Source organism: Eptatretus burgeri, chromosome 12 (assembly GCF_056783735.1).
Source record: "Eptatretus burgeri isolate ZD-2024b chromosome 12, Ebu_testis_v1, whole genome shotgun sequence".
Taxonomy (NCBI): domain Eukaryota; kingdom Metazoa; phylum Chordata; class Myxini; order Myxiniformes; family Myxinidae; genus Eptatretus; species Eptatretus burgeri.
Window position 1 is genome coordinate 34,845,107 of NC_140972.1, and position 19,343 is coordinate 34,864,449.

At 41.8% G+C, this 19,343-nt stretch overlaps 1 protein-coding gene across 7 annotated transcripts in view; it reads left to right on the top strand.

Annotated features, from left to right (window-relative positions):
* Positions 1 to 19,343, top strand: part of LRRK1 (leucine rich repeat kinase 1) — a 142,213-nt gene that overhangs the window by 38,808 nt on the left and 84,062 nt on the right. For 5 of the 7 annotated variants that reach the window (XM_085850106.1, XM_085850104.1, XM_085850103.1 and 2 more), the window contains one exon: positions 18,713 to 18,936. In XM_085850106.1, the coding sequence (XP_085706232.1) occupies positions 18,713 to 18,936 (224 nt within the window). Of the gene's footprint in view, positions 1 to 6,310; positions 6,388 to 11,856; positions 12,009 to 18,712; positions 18,937 to 19,343 lie in introns of those variants that run through there. The other 2 variants (XM_085850108.1, XM_085850109.1) reach the window with 2 other exon arrangements.

Here is a 19,343-nt window from a genome sequence, read left to right on the forward strand (position 1 = left end):
TATATATATATATATATATATATATATATATATATATATATATATATATATATATATATATATATGTTTAACCAATAATATTAATTGAAGAATTTACCTCACTAAAATAATTAATTGATTATTATTACATCAAATGCAATGCAATGGGAACTTCCATCCATCCATCCATTGGGACCATACTCTGCAGAGCGTTGGTGCTGACTAAGCAGTCTCCTTGGCTAGTGGGCACAATCCTGGACAGGTCGCCACTCTGACACAGGATACCAGCAAGCTGGCACTCAGTTTGCCAACCTTGGAAGGATGACAGGCTGAGTTAACCCCAGCTAGTATTAATTCAACAGCTGAGCAGGATTTGAACTCAGGACCCGAGGATCCCAAGCCCACCAACCGAACCATTAAGCCAACACCAGGCAATGAGAACTTGTTTACTTGAAAACAAACCAAACTGAAATAATAGGTGATGATGGAGTCTAAAGATATTCTCACAAGACCTGATCTAACAATCAGCCAAATATCCTTTGTTTAACACGATGGAAAAAAACCTTCTCAGCACGTTCCACAAAATCATCCTTTACTGAACAAATTCCTGCAAATCTAAGTGGCTGAGATTAAAAAACATTGTAACCCATTTTAATTGGAACATTGCTACCTGGAAAGGTGTGCAAGATTACAGGGAAACTGAAATCATCAACTTTATGATAAACACTTGTACTAAAACCATTCTGTCCAACTCTAACCAACACATCCAGATATGCAGCAACTGTACAATCATTACCACTTATGTTTGCAATCAGGCTATCTGGATAAATCTTGTGAAGCTGCCTATCAAAAAAATAAAATGTTAAACATACAAATATCGTCCATCTGATGACATGTATGAGATAATATTTTAGCTAATCCTAATTTTGTTTTTTTCTCCTTCATTAGTTTCTGCAAATGAAAAACTAGAGAATATGTTTAACTTTTCCCTTCCTGAAATTCTATTTTCTTGCCTGGCCTTACACATCACAATTACATTATCAGTTCCTTCCATGATAGCTTCCCCACCCTCCACTGATCTAAAAAAGCCTGAATTCCTTCCTCAATTCCCACTGCAAACCTTGTTGCCCCCTTTCTATTTAGCATATGACCATCATTCTAGAAACATTCCCTTTGTCTGCAAAATAATTCCCACTGTTTCTTCAATATAAAACCTTCCTCCCTGCACCATTCTTCTTGCCATCGGTTGACATCTATTGCTCTGCTCCTAATTTCTATACCATCTCATAATCTTGGGAGAATCCCAGAAAACAGTGCCTCACAACCTTTTGCTTTCAGTTGCTTACCCAATATTCTGTGTCTATTTTTCAAAACCTCAGAGTAAACTTTCCCAATATAATTTGCTCCAAGGAGTAACACAACCAACTTCCTTCCTACCATGACCCGATAAGATGTCATTTACCCATCCGTCAATGTCCCTAACTCGTGCTTCTTCAAAACTGCACAGACTTGTATGTCTACGATCCTTCCTGGAGAATGAGGAATCTACATCTATACTAATAAAAGGCAGTGTGTGTCAGTGTTTCAGTGTGTCAGTGTGTCAGTGTGTCAGTGTGTGTGTCTCCTCCAGAACTCCAAAACCATAAAACCTCGCAGCCTGAAACTTTGCTTGCATACTAAGAAAACTCCAAGGAAGTGCATGAGTGAAAATTGGGTGTTTGGGTTAATAAAAACACCCCTTTTGAAAATATAATTAATGGCCTTATTTAATTATATCCTTCATCAGACGATCCTCGGCCACCTCACTGTCAGGTGTCTTAAGGAGTTTCCTGGGTAACCTCGCTGGGGTCTGAAGCCGCCATGTTTTTTTTGGCCTGCTCAACCTAGCCTTGACTTGGAACAGGCCGCAACGATTTCTTAACGATAACGTTTATTTTGCACTTTCCTCACTCATATCGAATGCCTGTTCATCGTAGCTATGAATCATTGTGTAGATCGCTTTTGTAAGTACTATACGCTTCAAATTATGAGCTTGGACCGATTTCATGTATTATATGAGACGATTTTCCATGATCTACTCTCACAGACTTCTTCATCTACTCTTAAGTAAAGCATATCATCGAAATATTATTTCACTTTTTAGGATTGGATATCGTCCGGACTAAATAAGTGTCGAAATCTGTTGTGAAACCTGATAATTTAAAAAAAAAAAAATGAGTCTTATATACTAAGCTGATATACCTATTTACTTTTTGCAGGCAAGGCTTATATTCCCTCCTCCATACATACACAAGAAAATGTGGAATTTTCAAATCATTAAACTTTTATATTTTTCTACTGTTTGGAGAATTTTGTTGAGTAAACAAAAGATTTAGGAATGTACCAAAATTAACCAGATTCATTGAGCAACACGATTAAATGCATTCACTACGAGACCTCGCGCCCCGTCCCCCAGAGGGACTGCCTATCTTTTGCATCTGCCAGATCTGTGTCTATATTTTCAGAGGTTTCGTGAGGTGCTCCACAGGGAATCAAAGCAAATCTGGTGAAAAACGAACATTTCACAAAAAAAGTTATAATGTTTTACCCGACCGTGAACCGATGCACCACGTGACAGGTGGACAGATGAGCAGGCAAAATGGTGGATTTTTTTGCAATGTTTATTTCACGGGCGATTGAACTTTGCGATATTTCCGTGGTTGTTTTCCATTAAGCGGAAACTCTTTTTTGGTTAAAGTAATTTTTTGAACGAATTCATTTTATTTCATTAACTGCTGCATGTTTGGTGAAGATTGGCTTTAAAGTTAAAGGTATCCTTTATGGTATGCAGGGACAGCCTGGCCAACTGTTCCTTTTCAACCATTTAATTGGAATGCTTGCATGAGTGCTTTAGCCACTTGCCGAGCGCCCATTTAAATAGTGGTACCGCGCTACATCATTCTGAACGAACCGTTCACTCTCTGCGGACGCTTTTGCTATGACACATCATTCAGAGCGAGTGGTTCGTGCTCCGTCACCCTCAGCGAATGGTTTGTGCTCCGTCGACCTGAGCGAGTTGTGAAATAACACCCGATTTCCGAGCCGTTTTTAGTATTAACATGTTTTCCAAATTACCGAGCCAATTTTTTCCCACCCATTACACACAGCTGTTTATAAAGAATAAACCTTGTGAACATATCCCTGAAACTTCTAAATAAATGCAACATTGTTTTTCGGTCAAAGCCACTCAAGGTTTCCGGGTTGGATACAGTAAGTACTTTAGTTGATAATCACACTGATTCCAACCTGTCGATTCCTGAAAATTTGCCGATTGTGTGTGCGTGTGTGCGTGTGTGTTTTCATAGAGCATAGCATATTTTTTTCTTAATGCTAACTACCCTGCCTCTATCTTTGTCTCTGTCTATGTCTCTGTCTCTGTCTCTGTATAGAAATATATCTCTATATCTCTTTCTATCTTTCTCTCTATCTCTCCCTATCTCTCTCTCCAGATGGTGATTATGTCTGGACGTGTCCTGGCAGTGTTTATGTCTGGACAGGAGTTTGATTCTGGATGCATCTGGGCAGTGTTTGTCTCCGAACAGCTTGGCTCCGGATGTCTTTGAGCAGTATTTATGCTTGGATGGGAGTTTGTCTCCAGACTTGTCCCAACAGGAGTTTGTCTCCGGACGGGAGTTTGTCTCCGGGCCGTGATTATAGTATGACCAGCAGAAAATGGATTTCAGTCATTATTTTGTTTCCATCTTCACTGTTCTTCTTTGCAGAATCATTGTGATGAGATGGTATAAATTGTAATTAATGCTCCACCGCACGTCTGCCTTCCCTTCCTCTCACCTCACACTGTCTTCCCTTCCCCCACCCCTCCTCGCCCCTCCCTCCCCTCCCTCCACTCTCTTTTCCCCTCCACCTCTTGCGCTCTCTCCCCCACCTGTCTCTCCCTCTTTCCCACACTTTTTCTGCCTCCCTTCTTTAGTATTATTGTCATCGAAGCGATGGGTGGTATTTGCTTGTATTTGCTCGTATGTAATGGTCACATCACCCACAAAATAGTCTTTCTCTCTTTCTCTCTTTCTCTCTATCTCAATCTTTCTCTCTTTCTCTCAATCTTTCTCTCTTTCTCTCTATCTTTCTATCTATCTCTCTTTCTCTCAATCTTTCTCTCTTTCTCTCTATCTTTCTCTCTTTCTCTCTTTCTCTCTAACTTTCTCTTTTCTCTTTTCTCTTTTATCTTTTCTCTCTCTGTCAACTAAGATTGATATTGCCCTCTACTAAGACTGCATGATGAGTTGTGTTACATCCTTGTTGCACCTCAAATTCGTTTTTACTGTGATTATCATTTACCGAATTGACATTTCACTACTCTTCATTTAACTAACAATACAAATTCTAAGCGATTATATGACAAAACAATAACAGCTGTGGAAGTAAGTACGACATCAATTCTAACTCTCATAACAACAATCATTACATCATCAACTATTTAAATCAATCAAAGCAAAATGTCACAAAACTAGAATGGCACTTGGTAGAGCACATACTTCTGCCAGGCTGAACATTTTGTTTTGTATCCACTGATAGACTGGATCTGCATCTGGACCTGAACCAATATCTAATTGGCTTGTTCTTCTCACCTTTCCAACTCATCGACCAAGTTTTATTATAATCCATCCAAAACTCTTTGAGATATTGTGTTGTATAACATTTTTGAGCCCCATCTCTCAATGGTGAAGAATCACTTAAATAATTCTTGTAACCAGATCCAGATTTGGATCTTCACCAAAATTGAATCAATTCACCCTTGTCACACCCAAACCTGTCCACAAAATTTCATCCAAATCCGTCCATAATATTTTGAGATATCCTGTTCACAGGCAGACAAACAGACAGACGGGGATGAAAACATAACCTCCGTTCACTTTCAGTGATGGAGGTAAAACAGCTAGAAATTCTCATTTTTGCAATAAGTTTGACAAGTACTCCAGAGGATGATGCATTGTGTTCATCTTTGTGAGAGCTTGTTGGGATTGTTACCCAGGTTTACACATATAAACACACAAAGCTTTTTTTTTAAAGAAGCAGGTGCTCATGTAAGAGCTGAAGACCATTATGGTGATGAGATAGCAGACTAGGGCAGAGGGGGAACCAACAGACAAAATGACACAGATGCACTGAAATCGGTGAAAGGGAGTACCAGGCAGAAAAAAAGGGTGCTGTGGGTCACTGGGTGTAGAAGTGCTCGGGTGGGGGCACGTGAGACACCATTTTGCTGCAAATAGAAGCATTCTTGATAAACCGGAGGGGAGAGCACGACAGCAGACTCAGAAAATTAGTTTCACATCTGAGAGAAGATAGGGATGAGTAAACGAGGTGAATAATAACGATGCAATGACGGAGGATAATGAGGTGTGGATTTCTGGGAATTAGGAAACAATGTCCTTTTAAAAATAAATTAAAAATTTGTGATTTTTAAATCGTAGTAACTGAATGTTTTTTTTTGTTTGTTTTTTTGCACATTCAAATTTAAATAATCGCACCATAGTACATTTTGGAAGGGAAGGCTTTTTTTTGGACAAATAACCTTGTGTGTAGTTAGTTTATAATTGGTAGCGAAGAGCCTGTCCCTTGCACATGGGTTAATTCTTCCTTAGAATTAAAGACGAGATACTTCTCCCAGAATTAGGGATGGGTTCATTCCCCCAGAATTGGCATATTTTAGTATAACTTGCAATATACTCTCCCGTCGGGAGTGGCGCAATGCCAAACGGTTCCTATTTACATGAAAAGAAAAGGAACCCTCTCTCCACCCTGAACCCTGGGCCTAATACTGTTTTTACCACCCAAAATATACCCATGCAATCCCTCCAACTCCAAATCCCTCTCCCCTTTCCACCTCCCCAAGTACAACCATCAGTTTTTATATCACTACGTCTGGTGCCATATAAGTGAAACGAACGCACAAACAGACCCTTTGCAAATGAAAGTATCATGCACTGTGCATAAGTGTTGTAACTAGGATTTCACTAAAATGTATGCAAGTGAAGTATAACTTATGTGGATACATTGGAAGTTAAAAGGACTATGGATGAAACGCCCTCTTTGTGCATTTTTGTGTGTGTGTGTGTGTGTGTGTGTGTGTGTGTGTGTGTGTGTGTGTGTGTGTGTGTGTGTGTGTGTGTGTGTGTGTGTGTGTGTGTGTGTGTGTGTGTGTGTGTGTGTGTGTGTGTGTGTGTGTGTGTGTGTGTGTGTGTGTGTGTGTGTGTCCTTCCTCTTTTACTTGAAATATAAACTGCAAGTAAATAACGAAAAAAGGGAAGTTCTCTTAAAAAAGGGAAGCGGAGCCATTCATTATCAACGAGTGAAAACGACATCGTTTAACGTGCAGAACAACCATACTTGCCAAGCCGTATTTTGGTAGGTCGAGAGTGTGTGTGTGTGTGTGTGTGTGTGTGTGTGTGTGTGTGTGTGTGTGTGTGTGTGTGTGTGTGTGTGTGTGTGTGTGTGTGTGTGTGTGTGTGTGTGTGTGTGTGTGTGTGTGTGTGTGTGTGTGTGTGTGTGTGTGTGTGTGTACATAGCCATGATTCATGGGTTTGTATATATAATATGTATAATCACGTATAATCAATATATATATATATATATATATATATATATATATATATATATATATATATATATATATATATATATATATATATATATATATATACATGCTTGTGTGTGTATATTTATATATATATATTAAGGAAATGTTTGTAGATTTTATATATATATATATATACACATGTATATGTACACCTATATATATATATATATATATATATATATATATATATATATATATATATATATATATATATATATATATATATATATATATATATATATATATATATATGTGTGTGGGTGGGTATAATCACAGATATATAATCACTATTCGATTTGAAAACTCACTCCGTGGGAGTATCACCTGTGCAGCTGCCCTTCGCAGGGCAGCTCACCTGATGACGGTATTGGGGCAAAGCCATCAGGACCCCCACTCTGATGATAGGAGGAAAACCATGGAGTAACCTTCCCGGGTCAGATTGTGGTAGTATGTGTCTGGGTGGTGCTGAGGTGTCGTCCACTAGACGGCGGTCTCCTTGGGTTAACGTGAGGTGGTCCATTTGGGTAGGTACCTGGAATGTCCTATCCCAAAGAGAGCATAATCACCTGTCTCTATTATCATCTGAGCTCAAGCGTTTGAACATCGGGTTTGCAGCAATCTCTGAGGTACGGAGACCGGATTGTGGAGAGATCATGGCGGGTAGTTACACTTACTATTTGTTTGGTCGCTCTGATAGTTACCATGATCCTGGGGTTGCTGTAGCTGTGTCCAATAAGTTGACTCCAATGATAATTTCGGTAACACCGGTCAACGAGCGTATTATGAGACGATGGATTCATCTCTCCTTGGGTGTCATTTCCCTGGTCTCTGTATATGCCCCGACTGAGGAAAGTGATCTCACCGTGAAGGACGCATTCTATGCCACTCTCAAGTCTGTGGTTGATCAGTGCCCCAGGCGAGTTTCTCTTCTAGTCTTTAGAGATTTCAATGCACTGACTGGAACTGAAAGGGATGGTTATGAGGCATGTGTTGGTCCCGATGGGTCTGGGATGAGAATAGCACTAAGTCCCTTGACTTTTCAAGAGTCATTTACTTAGGGTGGCTGGTTCATGGTTTCAGTGTCCACAGGCTCATCACTGGACTTGGTATTCCAATGCTGGTGGTGTGGCAAAAGAGATTGACCATGTGTTTGTTGATGGTCAATGGAGGATGATCCAGAACCGTAGGGTCTACCGGAGTGCTCAGTTCCTTAATACCGACCACAGGCTTGTTGTAGCAACTCTGATGTTGCAGCTCAAATCTGGGAGAATGGTTCCATCCCAGCCTAGGCTGGAGGTTGTCAAGCTCAAGGATGAGAGGGGAGCTCATGAGTTTGCGAACAGGCTGAGTTGGGATTTGGTGGGGCTGTGTGCTTGCTTTGGGGAATCCTGAAGAGTTGTGGAGTGCCTTCAAGACCACAATCCTTGATGTTGCTGGTGGATGCCTTGGAACTCACTGAAGGATGAAGAATCACTTTTTTCTCTCAAGGAACCCTGGATACCATTGACCAGAGTCGCAGGGCCAGGTTTAATGGCAGAGCTGAGCTGTTCAGGGAGTTGAGGTGTAAAACTCTACATGTGCTGAGTGTGGACAAGGAGACCGATGTGCAAGGAATCTGAGGGGGTAGAGCATCACCTGTGGTCAAGTGATTCTCTTCCTGCTAGTAGGGGATTTCGCACATTGCGTTCCACCAAGCCCATCCCTCTGTGCACTGCAGTTGGAGCGGAGGATGGTGGGCTTTTGACATAGACGTCTGAAGTGAAGGCCCGATGGGTCATGGTTACTTTGAGCGGCTGTACCAGGCTGATCCACCACCTGTTGAAGTGGCTGTCAGGGGTGTTACTATGCTGATTGCTGACCCTCCAATCAACTGTGATCCACCTTTGTTTATGGAAACACAGGCTGCGATGAACCGCTTGAAATGGCGTAAACTCCTGAGATCTGTGGCATCCATGCTGAACTTCTCAAGACTGGTGGGAATGCTGTACTCTACTCAGGCCATTGCATGCAGTTCTGTTCTCTGCCTGGAACACAGGCATCATCCCAACTGATGGGAAGAGGGGCTTTGTTGTCCCTCTCCAGAAAGGGAAGGGTAATCGCCAGGACTGCAACAACTACCGAGGGGTGATGTTGCTCTCAGTGCCAGGCAAGGTCTTTGCTCGGATAATTCTCGATAGGGTTCGCCACCATCTGTTTGAGCAGCAGCACCCAGAGCAGTCAGGCTTTACACCAAAGAGATCAACGATTGACCGTATCCTTGCTCTTCGAGTCCTCACCGAACGCAGACGATAGTTTTTCGGCAGAGGCTGCAAGCAGCCTATGTTTATCTCTGTAAAGCGTTCGATTCAGTGAATCGGGATGCCCTCTGGAGGATTTTTGGCCTTCATGGGATGCCACCAAAACTGATCAATCTGATGTCTGAACTATACTCTGGTGCTGAGAGTGCTGTGAGATGTGGTGATACCATCTCTGACTTATTTCCAGTTGTTACTGGATTTCATCAAGGTGTGTGTGCCCCCACACTTCTCAGCGCTTGTACGGACTGGATTCTGGGGAGAATGTTGGAGTGATCAAGCTGTGGTGCATCATTTGGGAATGTCAAGATCTCCGACCTGGATTTCACAGACGATGCAGTTATCTTTGCGGAGACTCTGGATATCCTTTTGGGGGCCATTGAGATGCTGAATGATGAGTCGGAGCTACTGGGATTACGGGTTTCCTGGGTCCAAACTAAGATCCAGGCTTTCAATGACGTCTTGGATGCTGCTATCTTGTCTGTACCTGTTTGTGATGATTATGTTGAGGTCACGGAGAGATTCACTAACATTGGCAGTGATAGTAATGTCTCTGTTGACTGTGAGCCAGAGGTCAATAGACGTCTGGGTCGGGCCTGGTGAGCCATGGATTCACTGGATCATTGGGGTGTGGCGCTGTCGGTACCTGTGCTGGAGGAGGAAAGTCCGAGTCTTCAGGTACTTGGTGGTTACAGTCTTGTTCTATGCATGTGAGACTTGGACTCTGACCAGGGATCTGAGATGGAAATTTAATTTCTTTAGTACCAGGTGTCTTCGGAGAATCCTTAGCTATCACTGACGAGACTTTGTGTCCAATGATCGGTTTGCTGAGAGAGACTCAAATGAGATTTGTTACCTGCATAGTCTGTGAACATCAGCTGCAGCTTTATGGACATGTGGCTCATTTTCCTGATGCTGATTCTGCTCACCAGATTCTCTCAGCGAGGCAGCCTCATGAGTGGAGGAGGTCAATGGGTCGACCACGTGCCTCGTGGTTGCAACAGGTTGATCAGCATCTTGAGGAGATGGGGTTGGGCCAGGCATCTGCCTGGGGGATGACCAGATGGAGGCCCCTGCAGTACCAGCGGAAAATGGACGTAGTGACGTGCTGCTCTCGCGCATGCTTCCATACCTGACCGTACTTGATCTATTCATGTGCATGAACAATCGCAACTGCACGAGTGTGTATGTTTAATCATGATTCATGTGTGTGTGTGCGTGTGTACTCCCGCCGCCACCTGTCGTCATCTCTGCTCGCGAGTCTCTGAGACTGAACAAAGTCTTCCCTGGTCCCAAAGATTCCATCTTCATTGCAGCAAGGAACCATGACTCATGGACCAAGCTATCTCCTTCGCCATGCTCCCTTTCCCTCTCTTTCCCCAAACCACTAAGGCAAAACCAGGCTGGCAGCATTGGGGAAGAGAACTACAAATCCTAACAATCTGCAGAGCCACTTTCCATGCTCTGGGACATTTTCCAAAAAAATATACATTTACATAAGCATTAGTTTTATACCACTCATTTACTCAAAAATGATGAATCATTTTGGGGTAACCCAAAGCAATTAAGGTATAACAGGAGAGTGGCAGAGTACGGTATATGCAAATTTTAGATATTTTTAAGATTGCACATGTTTGGGTATAACTATAAGGCACAGCTGTTGAATGTAATGAAAAAAGGAGTGCCTACCAAGATGATAAAATGATGCATGTTTGAGAAAATGATGCTCATAGAGCATTTGTTTATATTATTTTCTCTTTTTCATCATAAGATTGAGGTTCATAGAGGACTGGGGTGACAGAGAAAAAAAAAGGCAATGATCTGAAAGTGGGTCAACAGCTGGACACAATAAGCAAGGGAAAGAACAAACAGGAAGAAGAAAAAAAAAGAGACCATAGATAAGGAAATGGTAACCGCAAGTAAGAGGGTTGGGTTGGGTAGGGTTATATCGAGGGTAGAAATTATTGTGGGTATGGATGTGGGATCTCATGGGGGTGGGGTTCACCACTTGCTTAAATCCCAGTGTCAAAGAAATTCTTATGTCTTCCTTTGCATTTAAACATTTATTCAACATACAAACACATACATATGCACATAGGAGGAATCAGAATACAGACTTGTTCCAGATCTCTGAAATACATGGAGAATTTTAATTTCTTATAAAGTGTTCAGTGAGACACAACTTTTTATCATTTTAAATGCTGGTGCCACAATTTGTCAGGTCGTTGTATTTCCAAGTGGAAAGCATTTCCAGCTTTTGTGCAGCAATCAGCTGAATTTTGAGGGATTGTAACGTATATTTCAAGACCAGATGTGTAGAATCTCTTTCGGCACAGGAATTACATCAACACTGAAATCCTTTGGGTACGAAGATGGATCACATGCATTTTATGGTATGGAATGGGAAAGGTTCAACCCGCTTCTTTAGCAGACTCGGGAATATAAATCAAGCAGGGTTTTTTTTTTAAAATACATCTGGACATTTCCTTGGACCAACATTCTTAATTGAGTTGTTATAACATTACCTTATATCTATCATGTCATAAAATCCCTTACTAAGTGAAATATATATTTAAATAATAGGCTTTTTTTTTTTTTTTTACTGAATTCAGCTTACTTGAAAAGTCGGCCTGCTCATCACATCTTTGATAGTCAGGTCGATCTTTCCATACAAAGGAAAGATATGATTATATTAATTAAAATTAAAATAGATACATGTTCAAGCACATAGAATTATACCATATTTAAGTACATTTTCCATTTCAGATTTGTTACATTAATTTTATTAACAAGTTTTAATTGACAACATTTACTATTGTTTTTATCACCCTCAAACCAATTTTGCAAATTTTCGGAGACATGGCATCGACACCAGGAAGTGCTTCATGAAATAGGTGAGCCTCTTAGCCTCAGGAAGGCAGTTCCCAAAATTGGAGAAAAGAAGAACAAAATAATTGAGGTGTGGAGTTGCATTGAATTGTCAAAGTTTCACCAGAAGATGGTTGCTGGAAGCATATGGACATCAAGGAGTTGCTGGGGAGGTTTGGAGAGCTGATTGAGCAGAATGAGCATGACCAGAGGAAGGGATTAAAAAGGTTGGTTGACTGATAATGTGTGTAGCAGTGTAACAGCTAACACGCTGCTTCTTTGCAGTGGGCAGTTCTATGTCTTTAACAGACAGCAACTAAACCAGAAGTAGCTCTTTCAAATGTGACTAGTGAATCTCAATCCAGTGAAGAGGCATATTATATATAAAATATCATAACACCCAGGAAGTGCCAGAAAATGTTTTATTAATCTGGGCATTTCTCCATACAGATAAGTATACAATATTGTACTATCATTAATCCTGCAGCAGTAGCAAGCAAAATAAATGGAGGTACCAGGACTGCTAGAGTAACTTCTTCTTCTCCTTCTCTTCCTTCTGTACCAAGCTTCTGCCCTGGCTTGACCACAATACTTGTCTACTTCCCCCAGTCCTCAGCAACATTTGTCATTATACCTTACATTGACCCTTGGGGTGTGTAGATCATGAAACCACGTGATGGCTTGTTCATAAGGATGCAGGTTATCCAGTCTGGGAATCCTGAGGCATCCATTTTGCACAGGTTGTGTGTCCACACGACAATAATTTCCCCTTCACATCCTTTCATGGTGTCAAACCCCTCCATATCAGTACCCTCCAGCCCATCTGCTACCCCCTCATCCTGCCCCTTCTCAGCTTCCATCTTGTCCTTCCCCCTCATGTTTCCCACTCCTCCCCCTCTCAGCTTCGCCCCTGCCCCATCCATAAGTCTTATCAGCAGAACCTCTCCACCTGTCCCGAACTGTGTGGACCTCAAACATCCAGGGCCTCCCATCCAACCTGACAGAGCTCTCAATCCACACCTCTGCCAATAAACGATAAACCGGACATCATCTGTCTTACAGAATCCTTCCACCTACAGGATGTCCCTGACATCTTGTGTCTCTCCCTGGCTATTGTCTCCTCTGGTTTTGATTGACCTGAATGAACCCCGCACTGGCAGCAGAGTTGCACTGTACATCAATAATTCCATCTTTCATTCTGTGTATTGCTCTTACACCTCCTAAACCCAGGACTACCTCTGGCTGTGACTTCCCCTCCGCTCCCGCCTCAAGTTTGTCTGTGTGTTGTACCATCCTCCCAACAGTGATGACTCATGTACATCTCTCTGAGATGACATGGACCAAATTTTAATCATTTATCCCAACTCTCCCTTCCTCATATGTTATGATTTCAATTGTCACCATGCTAATTGGGTGAGTGTTGGTACCTCTCTCACCAGCTATGGCACCTCACAAAGAACTTCCGTGACTCTGTGAGTCTAACTCTGTCTGTAAACTTTCCCACCCAGATTCCTGTCAATGGCAAATCTTCCCTTCTGGATTTGGTGATGACTAACTTCCCCACCAATGTATTTTGTTCTTCCTCTGCCCCAGTTGGTTAATCTCTTCATGTGCTTGTGAAGGTGAGCATCTCTCTGGCCATTCTCAGAGAACAGCCTCAGCACCAGCAGGTCTGGCAGTTCACTCAGGCAAACTTGCAGGAACTGCAAGCAGCCATTAGACTTCAGGAATGGCCCTCCATAGCTACCGCCCCTGATATTAATTCAGCCTGTGAATTCGACCACAGACACCTGCTCTCTCTTATTCATAGATGAATCCCATCTCGTTTCAGTTGTCTTACCCATTCTCCCACCCATGGTACACTGAATCCTGTGGTGAGGCTGTTGCCTTAAAACAACTTGCATTCTCCTCTTGGAATGCCAAAATGGAATCTTGGAATCAGATCATTCCAAAATGTCCGTAACAGGAGTGTATCTACCTTCAGGAGAGCCAGAAAACAACATCTGTCCAATCTCAAGAATGAGCATTCAAACTTATCTCCCTCCTCTAAAACCTGGTGGTACCTTGTCAAGTCTCTCTGGTGAATGCTCCTCTTCCATCCCTTCCCTCACTTCAAATAGCACCACAGCCGATTCCACTTGTGAGAAGGCCGAATGCCTCAATTCTGTGTTTACTTTCAAAATCTTGTGTCCCTAATCTCTCTCTCTCTCTCTCTCTCTCTCTCTCTCTCTCTCTCTCTCTCTCTCTCTCTCTCTCTCTCTCTCTCTCTCTCTCTCTCTCTCTTTCTCTCTCCCTCTCTCTCTCCTCTCTTTCTCTTTCTCTTTCTCTTTCTCTTTTTTTTTTTTTTTTTTTTTTTTTTTCATCAAGGTCCAGGAGTCCAGGAGCAGTTGGGTATGACTGGGTGAAAAAAAAACAGACCAATTCGCTTACTTCCAATCATCAGCAAGGTCATGGAATCCATCATTGCAGTTGACATAAAATCATTCCCTTTCTCCAACAGCATCATCTCAGATCATAAATTCGGATTCAGACCTGGTCACTCTACCTTGGACATGCTACTTCTACTCTCCCAACAATGGATGGAGGCCTTTAATATCAGACATGAGATCAGGGCCATGTCTCTGGATATATCTCGAGCTTCTGTACAGTTTGGAATCCCGCTTTGCTCTCCAAACTGCCTGCCTCTGGAATCCAAGGCCAATTTTACTCTTCGATTCATGACTTCCTCCACTCTCGTAGCCAATGGAACCCTCTCCCTGTCAAGGCTGGAGTGCTCCAAGGCAGTGTTCTCAGCTCTATCTTATTCTTAATCTTCATCAACGATTGATCTGACTCTCCAGCAAATCCTCTTTATTTCTTTGCTGATGACTCCACCTTCTGCCATGACATCTCTCATCCTTCTGACAGACAAGCAGAAGCCTCTTCCCTCCACTCCGACCTTGAAAACAATTCACAAACTGGTCAAACATTTGGTCTTTTACCAATGAGAAATCCTACACACTCATTCTCTCTCTCTCTCCAAAAGGGCTGGACCACAAACCCTCCCATGGACTGACTCAACAACCCTCTCAAAGAAGTTGAGTAACTAAAACTCTTGGGTTCCACTCTCAACCACGACCTCTCTTGGACAAGCCACATTTCAAAGTTGGCCTCCAAAACCAAACGCTGACTGGGCATCCTCTGTTGTGCAAAGCCATTCCTTGTCACATCTGAACTCCTATCCACCAACAAGACTTTCATCTGCAGCTTGTTGGAATACTGCTCTCCACTCTGTGCTGGTGCCCCTACCTCACACCTTACTCAGCTTGACGCCATGGAAACCAAGGCCCTCAAGATCATTGGACTCGATCTCTCTCGATGAAGTTGAATCTATGTGCCTATAACTTTGCCATTACTGATAGTTTGATGGTCTCTCAGTCTTCTTAAACCTCCTTTCTGGCTTTGCACCCTCTGCCTTCTCCATGCTTTGTCCCCCCAGGTATCTGCAGGACTCACATGGTCCACCAGCAACCCCCTCATAGTGAAACTGCCAGATTCCAATGCACTACCCACCTCCATTCATTTATTCCTCTTTTTTTCCCCACCTGTGGAACAAACTTCCACACTCTCTTCTATCTCATTCTTCTCTCCAGGTCTTTAAGACAGCAGCTGTTCAACACCATCTTAAATCAGCCCCCAGCCTAAACCATGATCTTCTGTACACACGTTAAACTACCTCCACTCCTCCCAAAAATTTGCTTCTGGATCCATCTTGTCCACTCCTTGTGTTCTCCTCTCTCCCTCATCATTACCTACATCCCTTATTTGTCCATCTGTCTATTTTCTCCCTCCGCCTTGCTGTTGGCATTCCCCCCTTCTCCTTCTGCAGTTCCTTTTGTTATGTTGTGTCCTGATCCAATCTGTGTTCTAGCTCTTCCACGAGCCTTGACGCTACTCAAAAAAAAGTTCGTCGGAACCACAACCACAGTTCAATACCATGAAGCCTGTAATGATGTGTTTGTAAGTTAGTAGGAATAGCATACCCCACCATTTTCCAAAATGGCTAATTTTCAATGCCATCTGGTCCAGCATCTTCATATACCCCATCTGCCCGACTAAATCATTTTGAAGTCGATTATGGTGCGAAATTCATGGTTTTCAAGGTCAAGAAATCCAAATGACAGATTTCAAAAGCAATCAGATGAATGGTTGTCCAAGGTTCAACATGATGGACCAACATGGCAGACAAATTTTGAACGACAACCCTGTTTTTCTCAGCCTTTGCTGCAAGACTACCTTTACTATTCTTCAACTGTATTAATGAGTTTATTTCATGTCCATTTCAGATGTGCAAGAACCTATAATCCATCCAATGGCTGCAGAGTTTTATGTTTAATCATGTAAAAAGTGTCGAGTAGATATATTCAACAGTGACAAGTGTGTATTCAGTTTGGAGCCATTCACTGGGAAATATCCAGGAGTGTGTCCTAATTTTAACAACCTTCAATCCTAGTTCTCTCACTGCTCCAAATGTCAAGATGATGTTGGAAAAACTTCTGCAAAATGATACAATTCTGAGTGGCAATGTCCAGTTCAAGTATCGCAAATGTTGACTTCTGAAAGCTGGTTCATAGGTTGGAAGGATCTTGCATTAATCTATTAAAGACATCAGAAACACCTACACATCTGGTAAAAGTTACCACTGGAGCAGCTGCAACACCTGCCATACAAGGCTACCTGTTGACTGCCTTGGACAATAGTTCTAGCATGGCTTGCAAGTTCATAAAATAACACCTATTTGAAAGGAAAGAGAACAGCAAAAAAGAGCTTCTACCACACCCTACCCAGATCAACAGTGAAGACAATGACTGATGTGCAAAAAAAAACTGTTACGATCAAAACAACGGATGTTTTTAGGGTTGGAGAATTGTTTTATCTCAGACTACTCACAATAAACTGTAAGAAAAGGGTGCCACTTCGACATGTCCTTTCCTCTAAAAGGCCCCATTGCCGATGAGCTTTTTCACCTAAACAAGGCTCATGGCGTCTTGTGTGAAATCAGGTTTCATTTACTAATTTGAACTTATTCAGGGTGAGAAGATCAACAATATAAATGCATGTGATGTCATCATATCCGATGGTCATGCAGTAATTCAGATGCTAGCACCTGCCGCCAAGTCGTCCAAGATTACCTTTCCGGAAATGACTGAGCAATTTCTCCAATACGTGATGCAGACTCTTCTATAGATGGGATCCACATATAACATCCAAGAAATGTCTGACTTTGTAGAATTGAAGGCTCATGGCCACAAAATTATGGGGGGGTTTTACGGCAAGGCTGAATGTGAGTATTTGAATACAGTACGGTGTAAAAACGCAAGTCAGAAAACTGTCCCAGCAAAACTACCTCGAACTGAAGACAGTTTAGAACTACACCTGCAGCGCTGTGTCTATCAGCTGATGTAGGGAGAAGCTGCCATAAATATGCAGAGGTTCTTTGTCCTACAAAATTTTTTTGCGAAAAAAAGACACCAGATAGGACATGTACTGTATATTGCCAAAATCGATGAACCATCCTCCAGAAGGGCCAAAATGGTTGAATGACCTTTTGCACAATTGCCAACCTCACAGCTGTGCTTCACAGTATACTTGTCTTGACAATGAACAACCATGTACAGCAGTTTGCAACTGTGAAGCAATGCGTCCTATTGAATGACCTGTTGAGTCCATCGCATGCGCCAATCCACATACAATAGACTAATTTTGTTTGCTGAGTGATTTGAAGAAGTACTGTACTTCAGGGTTTTGCAAAAAAAAAAATACTGCTTGTAAAGAAAGCCAAAAAGTGTTTGTTTGTTTTTTGCCTTAAACTGTAAATTTATTGACATAAACTGATCATTCCTTTAATGCAATGTGTACATATGACCTTGTAGTTGTTTTTTCCAAAGTGTAAGATTCATGATGATAAGTTAAATATTTTATTCTATTAGCAATACAATTATTTTCCTTCATAAATGTATAGTCAGTGTGCTCCATCTTGATGCTCTTATTCCCCTCCCCCATCAACCCTTCTCCGATGGTGATGTATTTTTGATCCCAGTTGGACTTAGTCCGAAACGGGGGCTTATGGATTTGATCTCGACTGTGCGTGCGTGCGTCCACAACCGTATCTCGGACGTGTATGGACCAATTATTCGTACTTGGCACAAAGACAACACATGATGGTATACATATGCACATCATGTTGTTTCACGATGCGATCAGAGATGGCTGAATGGCGGCCATTTTCATTGCGAAAAAAACCAGGTGTCAGCCGCGTCCTCAAACATTTCTTGGACATGCATTCACCAATATTATTCAAACTTGGCACACATAAATAATGATGTCTTGCAGATGCACATCAGATGTTTTTTTTGAGAATCAGATCGAAGATGGCTCACTGACGGCCATTTTGTTACATAAATGCATCCCCAACCATTTCTCAGGCATGCATGTTCCGATTTTGTTCAAACCTGGCACAAGCACAGTATACGATGGCATACACGTGCGCCTCACTTTATTTTATGATCCGATCAAAGATGTCCAACTGGTGTCCGATTGGTGGCCTTTTTAATTGTACATCAATGTGGGCTAGACCTTTAACTCCATACACCAAAATTACTAAAACAACGAGAGCTATGACATTTTTTGTCATTTTTTTACTTGTCTACTTTTAATGCATTTTTATTTTACTGTATTTTCTTTATCAAATTTTTTTTTTTATAAATGGTGTATATTCCAAAATGGTTGAGACAATACAAGTACCAGTAATTTTGTGAAGGCAAACCCTTGGCAAAAATTGCTATTATTATTTCTCTTTTATAATTATGCTCACAGTGACAACCTCACCTTGTATTCATCTTACCTCCACCTCTCTCCCCACCCCTATTCCATCCATGCCTGAGGACTGCAGGCTGTGAAGAGCTGGCAGTAGAGCTGGTTCAGCGAGGCACACCAATCACTTCGTACTTAATCAGTGATCATCCGGAATTTACCAAAAATCTGCTCCATCGTCTCGCCTGCGGACATATGACCACGGCCTTTACAGCCTGGGTGGCTCAAAGTCGTAGGGTTGTGGAGCAGATGGAGCCAACCTGTGAAGATGTGGAACCAAACAAGGATGATGAAATCAACAATGTATGTCCAGCTTGTTCGCTTAACTCGAATGGAAGGATACAGATGTTTTTATTATTTAAACATCCAACAAACCTTATTTTGGTTGGGCTGTTTTGCTCTACTTTTCATTCGTGTAAAAGTACATATGAAATCGAAGACTAACTTTATCTATCTTGTCAGTTATTGAATCCAGAAGCAAATCAATTCTCTGGAATGTTGTAGCATTCAACCCTTTCAACGATTATCCAGAAAAATGTCAAGCTAAGCTAGCAATGTGATGGAGTGATGCCAGCTGTAAAACCTCTATCCTCGCTCCACAAAACCTTTATTCTGTACCTACAAATTGCTTTGGTTTTATTTCATGTTGTTTGGGGAATACAATGTTTGAGTTCTTGTCAATATGTTTTTTTTTTTTTTAATATCATGGA